General features: G+C 42.1%; 1 protein-coding gene across 1 annotated transcript in view; it reads left to right on the forward strand.

The window, feature by feature from the left end:
• Positions 1–18,474, forward strand: part of KALRN (kalirin RhoGEF kinase) — a gene marked incomplete at its 5' end in the record, with an annotated part of 528,347 nt that overhangs the window by 178,302 nt on the left and 331,571 nt on the right. The window contains one exon of the mRNA XM_082311480.1: positions 1,199–1,313. Coding sequence (XP_082167606.1) covers positions 1,199–1,313 — 115 coding nt within the window. The remainder of the gene's footprint in view (positions 1–1,198; positions 1,314–18,474) is intronic.

Consider the following 18,474-nt stretch of genomic DNA (forward strand, 5'->3'; position numbering starts at 1 on the left):
TTCCTACTGAATTAGGGTGTTTAGGACCCCTGCAGAAGTCATGGCCCCACGGAGTGTACGTGTCCTGTGTTCTGCATGAAAGAACACAGCATGGGTCGGTGCTGGAGATGTTGCGTAGCTTTTTATTCTTGTTGGCCAGGTAAATTACTTCAGAGCAGCATGTGATTTTCCTTCTCTGAAGTGATATTTCTGTTAAAGGGATTATACTTTCCATTGAAAAATGCAAACTCATCTGCATTTTTACAGCTTATTTGCAAGGTCGTTGCAGTTCTGTGCTAGTTTTTTGAACTGTAGTTTTGCTATGACTTGTTTCCTGGATAATTACGCAAACACGTCTCTACCAACACACAATTCCTGAAAAAGTCCTGTGATAACATGTGAAGAAAGAACTAACATTGAGTGAGGCACTAGATTTCAGTTTCAAGCTTATTAAACTTTATTCACAGCAGAGAATAAAATAAGGTGCAGTAGAATAGACTGTAGTCACCTCTATATTTGTGATTGTATAGTTCAGGGTAGTCATTCCTTTATGGCTAAGCCTTTTGACAATTGCTGTAAAAGACAAAGTGCCAGACATTTGCAGTTTAAAAGGAGTGCATTTTAAGACAGGAAAGCTACAGGGAAAAAACAAACCAAAAAATCATTCCAATTGCCAACAACACTCTCTAAATAGAAAGCATAGGAGGCATGAACTTCTAATCAAAATTTCAATTTCTAATGAATTGCGAGATAGATTAGAATGTCTCACTGCATAAACATTACTAGGATATATCACTTCTAACTGGCAGGATGTTGTAAACTATCTGGCAATGAACGATGCAACAGACTGAGTAACGGTGAAAAATACTTTCACTTTCTTGGTGCTGACCAGTTTAAAACTAACCCCACAGTAGGATTTCATTAGCTTTGCCTGCTTGGATTGGCAATTATATTAGATTTGATGGGATTAGGTGAAAGTCAGAAGAAATGCTAGTAGCAATTTTCCTTGTGTGTTTTTTTTATTATTATGTTTTTTATTTCCCCCCTTTGGAGCTCCAGCAAATGCAAGCATGTCTTCCTCAATTAGGCAAGCCTGAAAGCTACAAGGAGTGCACGGACTCTTGAATGTGCCGTAATTTGTGTTTATCAATTCAGTGCACATAGTTTTTTTGACGTGTGCTTCCTGCCTGATTTTCTAACAATCCTTTATTTTCCACAGGTGGCCGTGATAAACGAGGTGGTCCTGTCTTGACCTTCCCAGCCCGCAGCAATCACGACAGAATAAGGCAGGAAGACCTTCGGAAACTTGTGACTTATTTGGCCAGCGTGCCAAGGTAAAGCTAAAAAGAAAACACTTCAAAGCTGAGGGTGGATGGGTGGGTGAGGAACTTGTTCTTGGCAGTTGCTGATTTCCAAGTATTAACATTTAGTACCTTCAGTTCTTAGGACAGAGAAACAAAAGTGTTCCCTTCCTCCTCCTGTGTATGCTCTGATGGTTTTTGTCGCACACGCGGCGATGCAGGAGCCGCAGAACGGAGGCAGTGTGAGCAAACCCAGGCTTCAGGCTCACGACAGCAATGAGGAGCAGCTCTCGTTTCCCATGTTTCTGTGCGGCTCTTCTAGAGGAGTGGAAAGGGAGGAGAATGCTTAGAGGTCTGCAGTTAAATATAGCAAGCTAGAGAGAGCCTGCTGTCTGCTGTTGCTTTTTAATACCTTGTGGGAGGTTCAGGAGAGCTGCGGTAGGGGACTGTGGTTGCTGGGGATGAGAGCCTTCCCTATGCAAGGAGGCAGATCTTCCTGCTCCAGTACTTCCCAGAGCTTTCTCCAGGCTCAGGAAGGAACATGGGTGGACTAAGGGGGAAGCTTTCAAAGAAAAGCATTTCAAATGGTTCTGTATGTAAACCAGCACCTTTCCCCACATTAGTTCCCGCGTCCCTCCTCCAACATGCAGGTCCCCATCATCTTCCCAGGGACGCTGGAGGAAAGGTGTGTTGCCAGTGCATATTTGTCTTTGCAAGCTTTGGGAGACAGTTTATAGGGCTCAGTGCCCAGGTAGGTATTTCTGAGCCAATGTTTAATGCCTCCGAGAGTACGAGGCTATGTACGCCCTCATCCAACTTCCTTTCCCTATTTTCAAGCTTGCCAAATATCCTTACCCAGTAACCACTGCACCGGTTATTGAGGTGGAGGTTATCCCAGGGCAAGTGAGGAGCTAAGAAGAGGTGTTCAGGGTTGCAATAACACACTCTGTGCCACCCAGGAGCTCCTTCTTTTTTAAACCCAGGGTATGACCTGTTAAACAGTGCTCCTATTTTTGCAAAGAGTGTGAAGTTAACACCTGAAGGGCAGAGAGGTTGGCTGCATCTGGAAGTTAAGAGGTAAGAGTCTTGGAAACACACTCAGTTCCTTAAACATGCGATGTGCAGAGAACAAAGGCCCCGTGCTTGGTATGGAAGAGAGTTGAGGGCCGTTTGGAGACTCATCACTCAGCTGTGGAGAGAGAAGGGCAAATGCAGCTGCGTGTGCCAGATCTGCCAGAGCTCATCTCCTGGACTTCACAAGTCCTCTGGCAATGCATTTTTTGCTGTGTTGGACTTTTGTTCATCAAGGTTTTACTAATAAGCTGAATTGGTTTGCTTTTGTCCCCACTCCCTCTCCTTTTTACCTCTAGCCAGCTCTATTTTCAGCCATATTATGAAAGAGATTACGGACATGCTGCGGGGCTGGGAGAGCAGTAGGTCACTCCCTGGCAGTGTGTGTCCCAGGGCTTGGCAATCCCCCTCCAGCTGCTGCAGTAATGGAACCACTCCCTTACATCTTACCTTTTTTTGCATGGTTGCGAGTACGAAGATATGATATTGTTTGGGGTTGCAAGCAATTGCACAGCAAAAATTACCTTCTAACATGTCAACCTTTTCTATTAATTGCTCTTCCTTCATGGAGGCGGCAGTAATAGCAAGATACATCCCTTCTGTTCCCCACTCTCACACAACTAAATCGATTAGCTCAGTCTTTGATGCTGCTTTTGGTTGCCTCACTCTGAATCAGCCCAGCAATGATTTTTCTCTGATGATGCAGAAGCTGGGGGACAGAGGTGCGTGCTGAAGGAGCTAATACAAGACCCAGCTGCTTTTATCTCTAGAAACACTAAAAAAGCATTCCCTGTCCTGGTCCCCACTGCAAAGCCTTGTTCTGCCCTGATGTTTGAAGCCTCTGAAGGACATCTCTCTAGTTATGCCGGACAACATTCCTTCCTCTGTGGTGCAACCTCCCATCATGAACATGTGCCTGGCAGTGAGAGCCTAGCTACTCATGAAGCACTTTCACCAGTTTCCCAAGGGTCCTTGCAGATTGGTGCTGTGGAGACATTAACCAGAGTCCTGTCTCCTGTTTGGGATATTACACATCGAGAGGTGTGGAGCAGAAAGCAGCAAGAGTGATCAGAGGTCTAGAAAAAGTGGCCTGGCAAGGAAGGATTAAAAGGGTAGAGGTTGCTCAGCCTAGAGGACAGAAGAGAGTGAGAAGGGTCTTTGAAAGCATGTGACGCTGCAAAAGGAAAGGGTTTGTAGGGCTAGGACAAGAAAAAAAAGTGTTACACCAAAGCAAGGGAAGCTTTGACTGGATATGAGGAAAAGATTTCTAACGGATTCCTATTAGCACTAGAATAACTCATCTAATTTCTTCTTAGATTCCTCCATAACTCTTATCAGCAAACATCTGGCATGGGTATAAATGTTAGGGAGCGGGGATGATGAATCAGGAGGTGCTTCTTGGGGTTCCTCCTAGTCCTGTTTTGTCTGGTGCCGCAGCGGTGAACTCACTGCTGTAGGAGGGAAACGTGACCACAGACTTCGTGGGTTTGGCACGCGGGATTGTGTAACCTTGCGGTGTGAGAAAACACTGAAAACTCATTTTCCCTAAACATTTTGTTCACTTTAACAAGGGCAACCAGCAGAGCTTTCAAACTTATTTACTTTTTGGAAACAAGTATATGGAAGGAATAGTTTGAATTCATATCACTGGATGCCAGTTCATATTTATTCCAAGATGAGTGCTGTAGTGAATAACTGCATCAGCCATCCACCAAAATAAACAGTTTTATTAGCAGAGACTCTGAACAGGATGTCAGGAGAAACTGCTCTGATGTTCAGAGTGCTGAAAGGGGGAGAGTTTTCTGTGCTAGTTGAAAAACTAGAAATTCTTTTTTAGGAAAAAAGAGACTGTAATTTATCATATTGACACCAGTATAATAATTCTTTCTTTATTCCCGGTGCAGTGGTTTCTGAGTGAGACAGATTGCTGTCCGCATTGATACTATCTGTCACTTAACCCTTGTTCTATATCTTAATGGAGGGGGCAGAGGTGGCACATTGCTGGGAGCTTTGAGCAGGTATGAGATGGGTGATGAAATATGATGATAGATTAGGGTAAGTGAAACCAGGGTCTTGCTAGCAGTTTTCCAAGTTTCTGATTCAGCTTTCCGCAATTCCTTCTTCAAAACCAGAATAATAATGTGGGTTTTCTGAAAGCAGCAATGTGTTTGAGTTAGAGCAGAATAGTGAGTGCTTTCATGCAGCTGTGAGTCACGGTCAGGCAGGTGCCTGCAGTCACTGGGGTTTCCCGCGTGGCTGAGGATTGCTGCTGGGGGCTAAGACTTTCAGATATAGGAGCGCGGTTTGTTCATATCCCCAGGTGGTAACCTTTCAGTCCATGGTACCTGGGTGACTTAGGGGTCCTGGAAGATTGAAAAGTCTGATCCTGCAGTCTTGGGTACTAGGAGGAGGTTGTGAGTGGGTATCTGAGACTGGACAAATGTGGTCCTGGTTCGGTCCTGTACACTGGTTCTTGCAGGCATATCACGAGGTCCTTTTCTCCAAACAGTTCCACTATAATGAGTTACTAAGAAGCGAAGACGCTATTCATTAGAAGTAAAGATAATTGCCACGGATGCCAGGTTTCCACCACTCTGCCATTTTCTGTCTGTTTTGCATTTGCAGTAATGCTTTCTGGATAGGCGAAGCTGTATTTCTTGTGAATCAGGATAGCTTCTATTTACATGCAAATTTAAATGGGATGCGATGTTTAGAAATTTGGAGGGCGTGACTGAATCTAGGATAACATGGTGTTTATGATCGGGGGAGTTGAGGGGGAATTTTCTGGCCTTGCTGAGGATTTTATTTTTTAACAGCAATGCAGTGCCGTCTATTCCGGTAGACAGAGTTTTGATTTATATTTGTGTAAACGAAACTAGCACCAGGCCAATCTCCTCTGCGAGCCCTTTGGAATTAAGAATTAAGTTATGCGTAGGCTACAGGAGGGTAAAAAGGAGACAGAATATTATTAGCCTGAGTTATCTCCTCGCATGGTGAAGCAATACGATGAAGGAAATGTTCTCTGTCAGCTATAGTGAATCTTCCGGCTGAACACATCAATCTGTTTTGGAGCCAAGATAAGCAGTCGTCTGTGCTCACTGCAGCGGGGGAAACCTGAGATGCCTCAGAGGCCTGTATTTTTAAAGACATCTACTTTTTATTTGTCTTCTGTTTAAAAACCTGCTCAAATATTTCCCTGTTCTGGGGGACATCCAGGGCTCGTAACAGCAGCAAAACGTTTCCAAGGGACAGCTCTGTGTGTTTGAACAGCTCCTCAGAGCTGCATGGGTTTGACGAAAGGTGCTAGGATCAGCAGAACAACTTAAGTGCCTCCAATAATTAGTTCAGTGATTGGGGCTTTATAAAATTAGAAGAACAATACAGGGGATGGCAAAATGTAGCAATACTCACCCACTCTTGGATTTATTTTAAGCTCTTCTCTGATGACCTGTGGTACTGTGTATATTAGCTCCTTTGGCCGGGAGTAGTGTGAAACTCATTTTGTTGATTGATAGGAATTAAACCCTAGAGCTCTACTTTCTGTTACATGATCCTAGCACAAAAGAAGCTTTTGAGGATCATTTTTTTTTCTGGAGGCCATTGTAGATCTAAAAAAATAACCATGTATTTTAAAAATAACACCAGGGGCTTCATACTAATTTTAGCAACTAAATATCTGGTGCCATCTATAAGATAATTATTCCACCATACACTTCTATCAAAATACCACAGTAAAAAAATGAAGCGAAGCTAATGAGGCTAATGGAGGTTTAGTATTTTCTTCAGATATAATTTGATTTAAAAAAACAATTGTAAGTGTATTTTGGAGAAAGAAGCTCATTAGGAGTGTATAACTGGCATGAATGCTAGTGAATTTAAGATCCCTTTTGCCACTCGACGGCCAGTTCAAATCCAGCCTCCATTGTACGTGGTATTGGTACGTGATGTTATTATCACCATCTGCTAGGGACTGGGGGACTTCTGTGGAAACAGTTGGTGGTCTCACCTTTTCCTGTTAAAAGGCTTCTGCCCACATCCCTCTGTTCTGCTTCCTATGTCCCTTTACTGACCACCTCAGGACCAAGTTACACGTTCACCTCTTGTTGGAGATCAGCTCTTCAAAAGAGGATCTCTCATTTCCTTCCAGCTGCGGTAACGACCTGCCGAGACATTTTATTCCTAGATAATTGGACAGTGGCTATAATAACTGATGTTGAAATTCTGCAGTAAGTGTCTACAGCTGCCAGCCCAGCAAGCTCCCCTGTTTACCAGAAGCTGCTAGAAAATGTGGACTTCCTAGAAGTGCAGAGGGAGCAACAAGCGCCATCAGAGCCTGGGGAGCAGGAGTTATGAGCCAAGATTGAAGGTGTTGGGGATGCTTAGGTTAAAGAGAGGGAAAGTAAAAGTTACGTGATTACAATCCAGCATGCAATACTGAGCTAAAGGAAACAATTTGGTCTCAGTGTACATAGCAAATGGGACAAAAAGAAATGGATTAAAATCATAGATTGAAGAAATGAAGCAGGTTTCTGTAGCATCTCTATCTTGGAGACCCTGTTAGAAGGCGTATCAGGAATCACCCAGGTATTATCGTTCCTGTCTTGCAGAAGAGGGATGAAAACAACAGCCCTCCAGCTCTCATGACACTGTTTTGTATAAATCTGTGGGTTTTTTTAAATAGGTACAAGATTTTCATTTCCCATGTTTGTTTATTTTTAATCCCTGGAATTTGCTTGAAAATCAGTCCAAACCTAAGGTAAGTGGAGGCTTTCCGTATCAGTTTCCAAACTACTTCCTGCTCTCATCGCCTGTTGCTGTTTTCCTGGATAGTGCCCGGGCTGATCTTGCACAGCTCTGGACCTAAAGCAAATGTCCTCTATTCCTCTGCCCTCCGTGGGAGCCGAGAGCGCTCACAAACTGGTTCCTGCTTGGTTACCTGCTGAGCCCTGCCCTGCCTTCCAGCTGGATAACAGTGCAAGTGTTTTCAGACTGGTTTTGTGATGAACAAAACAAATAGCATGATACAGAGCTTTGTAGTTAATGTACTGTGAATTGCACAGCTCACGTAGCCTTTTCCTTCTAAAGACTAATAAAAGGCAGGGTAAGCTGGGCTCTGCATATCACTTCTACCAGCGATCATCAATATCTTCTATTTGGTCTAGCAGAAGTATCTCTCATCTCTCTATTGTGAAATACAGGCAAATGGGAGTAACATGATGTTAATATTGAGACAAACTCAGGGAGATTTGATTGTCTTGTTTCAGAACATGAGTTCGGTGACTTAAATAAATAAATAAAATAAAGGTTGATGTTACTTCAAGGCTGAATTCCTTATTTGAAATAAATTCCTTAAAGGACATAGAAAATACTATGCAAATCGCTTTGTAAGTTGTCTGTCTTGTATTCAAAAATATTTTCACCTTTTTGGAAGACCTGAAAATCTGTTACTGTGTTTTCACACTAACTTCTTCAGTATTTCTATATTCTTAAGTAGTAGCTTGCTCCATTTTATTATATATTAATTGTATTCCAGTAAATAATTGAAATTAGATTGCCACATGCAGAGAAACTAGGATTTCAACTTGCCATTGTGTTTTTAAGCATTCTATTCGACACTCAACATCTGCTTAATTTTAGACTATAAATCTGCAATTGAAAACAGTTAATGTGACGGAATCCCTCATTTATTGTGTCTGAATTATTTCCAAGGCAATTGTTCTTTTTTTACAGAGTAGAGGAGGGGGTCCAGTTTTCTCTTACTGCCAACCATGCAGACTCATGCTGAGATTTCAAAATCATATTGGGTTCTTTCTGGTTCATCTAACGTCTCCAAAATAAAGATTCTCCAGTGGGTTTCTCATTTGAAGATTTAGGATTGCAGAGGTAGCCCTACAGGCCAAGTTTACCGTACAAAGAAAGTGCACAGGTCTGGAAGAAAAGTTCCTTTTCCCAGCACTCTGCTGCTTTTCCAGCCCAGTGAGGGCTCAGTCATGCCTTCTTCAGCGGAGTCAGCAGATAGGGCTCAATGAGAGGACACATCTGATGAAATAAAAGGTCACTGTTCTACTTTGTGCTCTTCCCAGGCAGCAAAGCAAGTGTCTCTACCCAGTTCAGGTCCAATGCCTTTTGGTTTTACTGGTCTGACCTTTTTTGCCCCAGCCCTACCCTCCCAGCTGTGGGCTGTTTCTCCTCACCACAGGCAGCGCATTCAGGCTGAAAGTTCAGAGCAGCCAGAAGGATGGCAGCAAGTGGAGTCCTTCTCCACAGCCCCCATCTTCCCAGGTTCACTGCACAGAAAACAGCCAACAGGCTGCTGCTGCCGGGCCATAGCTCCACAGCATCACCGCACCTGGCTTCTCTCTTTCTCACTGAGAGAGGAGGGAGCAGAGGGCTCCTGAAACCCCCTGAGCAGAGGTAGAGATGCCTGTGGCAGCGCTTCTCACCAAAGACATGGCCAAGGGGGGCTGACCTGGAAACAGCAACCTCCTGTGAGGATGGTGACCCCACACAGCAGCATCAGCTGAGCCTCCTCAAGGTGTCCTGAGGGGTTGATGGCACAGGGGTCTGAGCTTTGCCAAGGCACTGAGAAAACCCCAACTGTCTTCTCGGGGGAGTCTTGGACGCTGCTCAGCTCCCCGGCTGCTGATCTCTGGCTCTTCCACACAGGATGGGTGCCTGCCCTGTGCAGCCGCTCCCCGTGTCGCTGTATTTCTGTTAGCGATGTTGTAGGTAGTGCCTGACTACATTTCCAACAAGGGATTTGGGCTGGGAAGGATTCTGCTCGGATTTCTCCAAATGTGGAGCAAACAGCAAAACAAACCCCCTCAGCATGCACACCGCTGCTGCTGGGATGCAGGAGCCACCGTGACCAAGTGACACCCGGAGGCGCCGACGGGGTCTGGGGCCTGATCCCATCCTCTGAGCTGTCTCACGTAGAGCTGCACTGCTGCACTCTGCTTTTTGAGCTCCATCCAAGCCCTCGATCTGGGGATTAGATCAGCATTGTTCCTCCTTGCTAAATGGCTTTTGCATGTTGATTGTACTGGCATTTGCTGCCTGGAAGAAGGAGCTGAGGTGATGGGGAAAACGCAAAAACTTGTACACTAGGATATGTCCTGCACCCGTTCACTGGTGAGGGAGCTGGTGGGCAGCTCAGCCTGCTATAAATTTTATGCAGAGCATCATTTTCTCCATCCTCTTCCTCAGTGGCTCTCTGACAAGTGGTTTGTGAGTCTCTGCAGCACATTTCACTGTGCTGCCCTCTCTGGCCTTTCCTGTGCTAGTGCTGATTTGAAGCTGTTGCATGCTCCTCGTGGGCTTTTTAACCATCAGACTTGCGGCTCCGCAGTACTCTGAGACATCCAGGCAGTAGCGACCTGGAGACTTCCGTGGAGAAGGAGGTTTGCACTGATGTGAGCAGTAATTTAGAGGAGCTAAAATTAGCAAACAGAGACCTTTTGTGGGAGCGGCACGCTGGCAGCAGAGCCAGCACCAGCCGCGTGTGGTTCCCTCCTGAATCTGTCAACAGCCATCAGCAGAATATGCAGCGGTTCAGCCAATCCTAACTTTTCTTTTTGGTGATCTCTTTCCTACATTTTTTGCAGAGACTGGAAAATAGTTTTTGTCTCATTCCAGCATGGGTGCTTGTGTTCCTCATCAGTAACTCCAGTACGTGTTACATCCTTTTCACTCTTAGAAATTGTTATTCTTTGGAAGCGTCTTGTGCCACCCTTTTCATGGATGTCATGAGAAGCAGGAAAATGACTGCTGTGCTTTGCAGTCTGCTTTGTAATGGGAATATTGTCAAAAGTATCTTAATGTCAATGGAAAGCTCTTCTAAACTCCCATGGAGAATGGATGAGACCTTTCCTGTGTGCCAATATGGAGCAAATAATGGGAGACACAGAAATGGAGTCGTCTCAGTCTAGACTGCCTGGTCCTTATCCTCATAGGATGGATGGAGGTGATGTGGATGCCGCTCCAAAGTCTGGATTCCCCAGTGCACAGCTTGGGTAGGACTGAAGATATGTTTTCAGGAATATATTTTTAGCCTTGTGTCCAAATGATAAAAAGCTTATGCAATTGTGCTGTCTGTCAGTCACTTTTTAAACCAAATCTGTCAGAGAAGACTCTCAAGAATATTAAATTCCCACAAATTTAATGAGAATAGACAGCTGCGTCAAGAAAAGAGACCTAATTAGTGTCCACGGTGAGGTCTGAACTCACCCCTTCTTAGAGACTGGAGGTAGAGGGGATATCTCCACAGCATATAAGAGGCAAATTTGTTATTAAACATTAGAGAATCAATGTGCAAACCACTACCAAGGGTTCAGCAGTTCCTGTGCTCATAAAAGTGCATGGTAATTTATGGTATTAGAAAATTGGATCAACTAAAATAGAACAATGACCAATTCATGGTAACATATGGTATTGAGCAGGCTGATGCTCTTATAGCATGGAAAGTATGGGTTAGGACTGGCAAAATTTGTCTCAGAGGTTGGGATGCTCAATTCCCTGCTGTTTGCAAAGGGAACTGGTATCCAAGTTTGGTAGGCAGTTGTAAATCTCATCAATGGTTTCTTCTCATTTTCCACAAGGTGCTTCTAACCAAGTCAGCCTGTGGTATTTAATGTTTTCCTTGTGGATCCTGGCACTGCTGCAGAGTTCCCTGTGGATCCTGTAACGCTGTGTGCAGCAAAACGTAATCGTAACTATGTGGCATGAGGCTGTTGGGCTACTTAGATTAAGAGAAAAAAGAGAGAGAGAGAGAAAAATACCCTAATGCAAAATAAAATAATAAATAAGAAAAATAATTCTAAAATCTCTTCCTCCCCCCCCCAAGAAAAGGCAGAAAAGTTTAACTCAAACATGCTTTTGGCTCAGCAGATATTGTCTGGTCTGCAACGTGTGCCACAGCGTACTTTTCTACTATTAACAAGGCTTCTGCTATTAACATTGGTTTCCCTGCCTGTGTACATAGGGCTTTATTTTATGTCTAAGTTTAAAGAGAAACCTTAGTCTCTGGAGAATTTTCCAGCAATGTAATATTTAGAAAGTTACTTTGTGGTTCTTCACCAAAAAGCCAAAGCACCAAACCAGCTTTCCCTTGTCCTGCAGCTGCATTCAGGGAGATATCCTGCACCTCTTCCACGTACCCCCGCTACAGTGCAAACGAGAAAGTAGGAACCTGCTGCAGGCTCAATGCAATATTTACACGGGACATCTTTGCTGAACGGTCCTTTTGGTGAAAGTCATTGAACAGAAATTGTAGTAGAGCTTTGTAGAATAATTGCATCTCTCTGAAAATTGTAACAGCAGCAACTGTTCATCTCCAGCCAAATTCAGGCTGCTTTCATATGCCTTTCCTGGGCACTACTCAAGTGCGTATGTGATGTTCATATGATGTAACTCTCTTCTATCACCCTGTTTCCCATGCGAATACAAGAAGAATTGACAACCTCTAATATCTATGCAGTGGTGTTAGCACTTAGTCTTTTACTAGAAGGATGAGTTAAGTTTGACTGTTCATTTATTTATTTGAGCATCTGGCGAGCCAGGTGCTTCTGCTGTTGATGTTTTCATTGAGGATCAAATAAATATTACTTTTTGAAATTTAGTTTGTAAGGATTACTCATTAAAATCCTTTGATTGGTAACATTCAACCCTTTTCCCTCCCCCAGTCCTAAACCAGGGTCCAGCATCCAAGCAGTTATTAAATGTATCCATTTAAGGAATACAAGTAATAAGGATACCAACACAGCATTAATACGGAGATGGGTGGGATCCTTAGCAGGAACTTTATGGCATTTAAAAACACACATTATACCTATACATGGGGCTTTGATACTTTGGAACTCCAGGGAGTGATTTAAAATTTTCTCTGCAGGTTAACATTCTGCGAAGCATGGTAAATGGCTTTGGTGGTCCTGAGGGACAATAGGCAAAATACTCTGTTTCAGGTCAAGAATGAATGCTATGTTCTGAAGTGCTGTTGCATGGTATTAAGCAGCTCCACGGGCAAACACAACATCCCACTAGGAACAGAATTTTTTCCGTTAGAGAATGCCAAATGGGCTTCCTGCACAAGTTCCATCTACTGTGCGCTTACACTTTGTATGTCACGTGAAAAAGGCATACCACGAGTAATTGTGGACGGAGACTTTTGTATTCCGTACTTTCAAATATTCTTTAAATTATGTTAGTATAAACTATACCTCTAAAATAGTTTCCTACCAGTCCTCTTTATTTGCATGTTAATTTAACGCTAGTGAAAGATTAGCTGCAAGAAAGGTAGGCTTATGGTACTGATTACTGTTCTTTCTTGGCAAAGTACCAACAACATCCCTGGCTAGGATGATTTAATAGGTCTCTTCTATCTCAATCTTCTGTGATCCAGCAGCTGACCGCCCTGGAGGCCAAAGTCCTCTACTAAGGCAGCAACGCAAATTTTTCCTTCCATTGTTTTTCTGTTGTGAGTCAGTCCTAATTGGAGACTAAAATTACGTGTCCTTGTTAGTAGCCTTAGCAGCTCTGCTTAGACCACCGACTAAGGACTATGTCTACTTGTGTCTTTTGTGATCCTTGTAGATGGTAATCAGATGGGAGCCTCAGGTTTAATTTAGGCCACCCATTTAGGTCACATTTGCATTAAGGTAGGTGCCATCCTGGAACATCAGGGAAGACACACAGTCAGAGCTTCCTGAATTTTAGTTCTGGACTCAACATTGAGTTCTCTTCTCCCTTGGTTTAACTGTATAACCTGAATTTACCAGTCCATACAGGAGACACTTCACAAAGGTCTGTGAAACCAAATTAGCTGATATTTTTACAACTCGAAGATAGAAAATCCTAAGTGATTTTATTATAATTATGCTGCATGAGGTGGAAATACAGGTCCCTTTAATAGTACACACTGATTAGACCCCTCATTTCTGGGAAACAGGGTCTTTAAAGTTGCACTTCCCAATACTGTCTTGGGAGCACTGCGTAAGAAATTGGCCACGGACTGTGTCACCTCCTGACCTTAGAAAATGCACTTGATAAAAGCGTCTCGTTACAAATGTACCATTTTGCCATGCAGCGAGTCTAGGGAGTAGAAGAAGAACGTACAGAAGAACTGTAATTCCAAAATACAATCTAAATAAAAAGCAGGGACCTGATAAATTAATGGGTGATCTTATGCATAGGAAGTATGCAGCTGGAAATGCTGCCTTGTTAATAAACTGTTGGTCTAAGAATTAATCAAATAGGCAACATGTTATTTTTCTTTAAGACCCTTTCTCCTCCATTCTCAAGACAGAACCGAACTCTTACAACACTGACTAATCACATCCAATTTTATGGTTATGTCCCTTTCTTTCTTCATTCTTCTGTTTCTAAAACATTTCTAATTTAGTTCAGAAACTGCATCCAGAGAAGCAAACATCTCTGGAATCACAGATTAGTTTAGATTTTGCTTCCCACTGGAGATTTGTGGGAAGGAGCTGCAATTCCATTCCAAAATCTAATTAAAAAGCAGGTACATAGGAAAGTAGCAGACAATCTTACCCATAGGAAGAATGTCTGGAAGCTCTGCTTTGTTAATGAACTGTTAGACTAGGAATCAAATACACAAGCGATATGTGTGGGTTTTTCAGGGTTCCTTTCTTCTCCATTCACAAGGCAGAACTCAACTGTTCTATCATTCCACACTTACCAGGCTTACTGGAAATCTCAGTTTCTCCTCAACTTCCAGAACAGCCACCCCAATCCTTTTGCGGTGTCAGATGGTATATGGTAGGCGACAGGAAAATAGGATCAGCTAAAAAGGTTTCCTGGGATTTTCATTTAGGAATGAATTCTGTAGGACTCTTCATCTCTGTAGCTTTATGGACTGTTAAATTGCATCTGTGGTATATTAGCATCTGCAGCGCTTTTCTGATGACTTGTTAGGCACTACTAATTATATGAAAAAGGCATACATTTTTGTTAGGCAAAATCAACTCAGTACCTTTGAGAAGGAGGCCAGTTGAGGATCCACCTGCTCTAACTTTGACACTAGGTTTAGAAATATTTGCCTTAGTGAATAAGATGCTAATTGTCCTCATGTTAAAATATATGATGTTATGTATTTTGTACATTCCCAGTGGCATCTGGAAAATTAAAGCAGACGTGTTTAATAAGGTACAGAAAGTGGAGCAATATAAATCAAATAAATGTATCAGATACAGTACCAGTGCAAAGTTGTCTTGATCTCCATTTCTGGGCTTTTAAAATTGGTGACAAGTCAGTATTTCCAGAAGCTGAAGTCCATCTTGCCAATATTGTGCTCACTTTGCCCACTTAGAGGTAATGGACTTATAATTGTTTTTACAAATGAAAACACATTTTTGCCTTTTTTTGTGGGAGGACACAAATGCACAAAAGAACTTTAACTGTGTTCATGCTGCCTTGAAAAGATGCCAAGAGTCAGATGTGTAATTAGGGATTCTTTTAAAAGTCTAATTCCTGCACCTGTGAACATTTTTTGGCACATAGCTTTTTAAGTCCTTGCTTTTCTTCTCGTATTTCTCATTTTCTTGGCCAAGAATTAAGTTCCTTTTCAAAGGAAATTGTCAAAGATCTTCTGGGGTGTATTTTGTTCTTTGTCTGAGTCCAATACAAAACGGCAGTTCCCTCTGCTTTTGTTGTTGAGTGAAATACTCTAAAGCATACTGTTAGACCCGGTTTTATTTAACACCTGATTACTCACAGCAAAGCTCTTTAAGATCCTTCAGGATGAAAGATGATACAACAGGTTATGACAGCATTCTTGTAATGTAGGTTTGTTCTTCCAATGCTAACAGTGATGTACGGGGCACTGTATGTTTTGCATCACATAGATTCAAATAGTGGTCAAGTTCTAACAAGGCTAATGATAAACTATTTTAGTTAGATGGGGCTGAGAGAAGAGCAAAGAAGTCGTTATCACCAGATGATGTAACAGGATTTTTTTTGGTGGATTTTAAAGTAGTTGGGAACAAATGAATATATCAGGTAATTTTATGAGTGGGTCTGGATTGATTTATCAAACCATTAGTTCTTCCTGCCTTTGATAGGTGCCTCCTGTGAAGATCACAGGATTCATCTGTTGGTTCTTCCAGGCTACAACTGACTTCAGCAGAATCTGAACACGCTGGAGATATATAACTGCTCTGCAAACAGAATCAAACAAGAAATGTATCTCAAAATAACAGACTAGAGAGGATCTGTCTAGGCAGCCATTCACCAAGCCTAGGACTTTTCCACAACTCTCTTACATCTTATGACACCACAAAGATATTTATTTGTTGTGTAAATTGCCAGGGGCAAAGAAGGAAATCATCGAGGTGCAAACATGCATTCACCATATCTGCTCTTAGTCACAAATGAAAGGAAGATATCAATACTTTTTTTAGGCTAAAACACATTAATTTACTAAAATAAACTTGGAAATTCATGCCAGAGGTCAACCGAAGCAGTAAAAGGCCTGCCTGGCCTGCAGGCTTCTGCTTCCCATGTCCTTTTCCTAATTCTTGTTTAAGTACTGTGATCCTCCTCCAGAAAAGCAGTCAAGTGCATATGTAAGTCCATCCATATCCAGCAAGTGTAAACATGTGCTTCACGCACCATCTTAATTGCTTAATCAAGCTCTCTATATTGTGAGGCACAACCATACAAACAGGAACCAGATGGAAGATATTTTTATCAGACAGACCACAGGATTAAAGAAGCATGGCCATTGAACATTGCTGTCCTTTAAAAACCCAGTATCAGGATATTACTGCATCCATGCAGCATCCCCACGATGTGATAATTCAGACAGCAACCACTGTCATAAACTCAGACTCAATCTTACCTCTTTATTTTCAGATATCAACAACCTGTGTGAGCTTGTTTGATGGATGTAAACACACATCGTTAATGATTTTAGGAGAGCTTATATCAAAGAGGGTTGCAACAGTTATTCAAGTTTGGAATCAGTAATTACAGAAAATGCAGGAATAGTCAGTTCTTTTTAGAGCTGTTAGTTTTGTGGGTGATTTTAGCATTGAAATACTATGAATTGGTACAGCGTCACTCTCATAACAGACCAGTACAATATTCTTATTATTTTCACGTGGTAGGAAAAAGTCTGAGTCTATTTGAGCTATGTTTTCTATGCTGTTTGCAAAGCATGTCATAGCAACAGAGATTTTAATCTGTTTTCCTTAGTTTTGTATCATAAAGCACTTAAAATTATGTATTAGGCTAGTGCTCCTGCGGGTTCTACATCAAATCCAAAATAATTGTGGGTTTGCAACCTTTTCCACTATAGTCTTCTGGTTCTAGTTGTCTGATTACGCTGTGATCAATGCTTTTACTCCACACATTAAAAAATTATAATCCTTGATTATAATTGAGGCGTGTATATCTGGCCAGGTACTTGCCTGGTCCTACCTGACAGCCTGAACTGTACAGCATGGTCATCAAAATCGACAAGAGCTTATGTGAATAATTCAGGGCATTGACAAAAAATTTATCTGCAGGTTTGGTGGCAAAATTAACAGCAATGAAATAGTTAAGAATCCTGGTATTTAAGCAGTCAGAATTGGCTTTTTAGTTAACACCCCAATAAGATGGAGGGTGCAAGTTCACTGTTCTCCTAGCCTCATTGTTTCTTTCCACTGCCTGCAGACTCAGCAAGACAAATATGCATTAGTTTATATTGTCAAGGCTATCTTTGCAAGCAGATGGGCTGGAAATCTAATTAAAAAACCCAAAAGCTTTGATTCTGGCAAAAAATAGCAAAATCTGTGGGACGACCCTAAATCCTCTGAATTAAATGGATGTTCTATGTCAATGCAGTTCTATTGTCCCACTTTATAAATAAAATATGAAGGGCTCTACTTTCACATAGACCCATAAATGTGCTCATTTATGAGTTTAATAAAGCATGTGTATTCAGTACAATTAGATAAGCATATGTATAGAGCAATAAATGCTCCCGATATAAAATCAGCACACGTGTAACAGAGAATATAGCCCAGCATGGATAAATAAGCACATGCTTAGATTATTAAATGATCTCTCTTAAGGTTTTGTGAATTAACCATGAAGCAGCTGTGACTATTTGCAATTTGTGGTTCTCCTGCAGTTATGCATCCTACCTGTGTCTGAAAATGTCGTAAATATAATACATTCATTGGAAGAATGCAGTAGCCTCAATAAATAAAAGTACGGGAACACCCATTTTACAGATGAAAAAAAACAGAGGTAGAGTTGAGCTATAACACAGAAACACAAGAAGGAGGTGAGCGACCCGACTAGGATCACTTGACTCTCAGCCTCATCCCCTGGACTGCAGTGCTCCAGCCAGATGTAAAAAATTAATAAATTGTGAAGCTGTAATTGAAAGGAAAATACTTACATTTATTTGTGTTATCTCAGTGTCAGGGAGTTATACTAAGTAGGCTTTTGTTATACGGGTGATATGTCCAATGTGAAGGTTTGCAGAGCGACTGTGAAATGCTTTCTGTTGTTTCTCGCCAGTTGTTGTCCGGGGGGGTGACTGTGGTGGTTCAACTTGCTACAGAAACCCGCTACATTAGGCCCATTGCTACACAGGGTGTTGCGTTAGTTTATCTCACAGGTAGGAAACCCATTAGTCTGCTGGAGCAGGTGTGGCCTGTGACATATCTTTGATGTGTCTCTTCTAGATCAAATGAGCCACTCAATATTAGGACAGATATCCTTAGGTGCAGTGCTCCATTAATCTGCTCTGTGATTTTTATTACCATGGGCTGGCTGATATCTACAGTAAATTGTAAGAGTTTTCTGACTAGTAGATTCCTATCGTTCCTATCCTGGCATACGTTAGTTTGTCAATATAATTTTCATGTCTGGCAGCAGGAAAAGCACCACCTGGGGTATGCAGTTCCTGAGTGAATAGGATGATGCACGTTCACATGTGGCACTTGTAGATGGACTTTCCTGTGAAGTTTTATTGTGCTTTTGATAGAGAAGCAATATAGCTAATAGAGGAAAGGGAGCAGGCAGTTGAAACCAGGCAATTACTTTTTGGAGCATTTATCTGAACCCGCTTTAGTTGATGAAACAGTTGGTCTGTTTTTTTCCAATTAGTGGT

Source organism: Platalea leucorodia (genome assembly GCF_965183815.1).
Source record: "Platalea leucorodia genome assembly, chromosome: 5".
Classification (NCBI taxonomy): Eukaryota; Metazoa; Chordata; class Aves; order Pelecaniformes; family Threskiornithidae; genus Platalea; species Platalea leucorodia.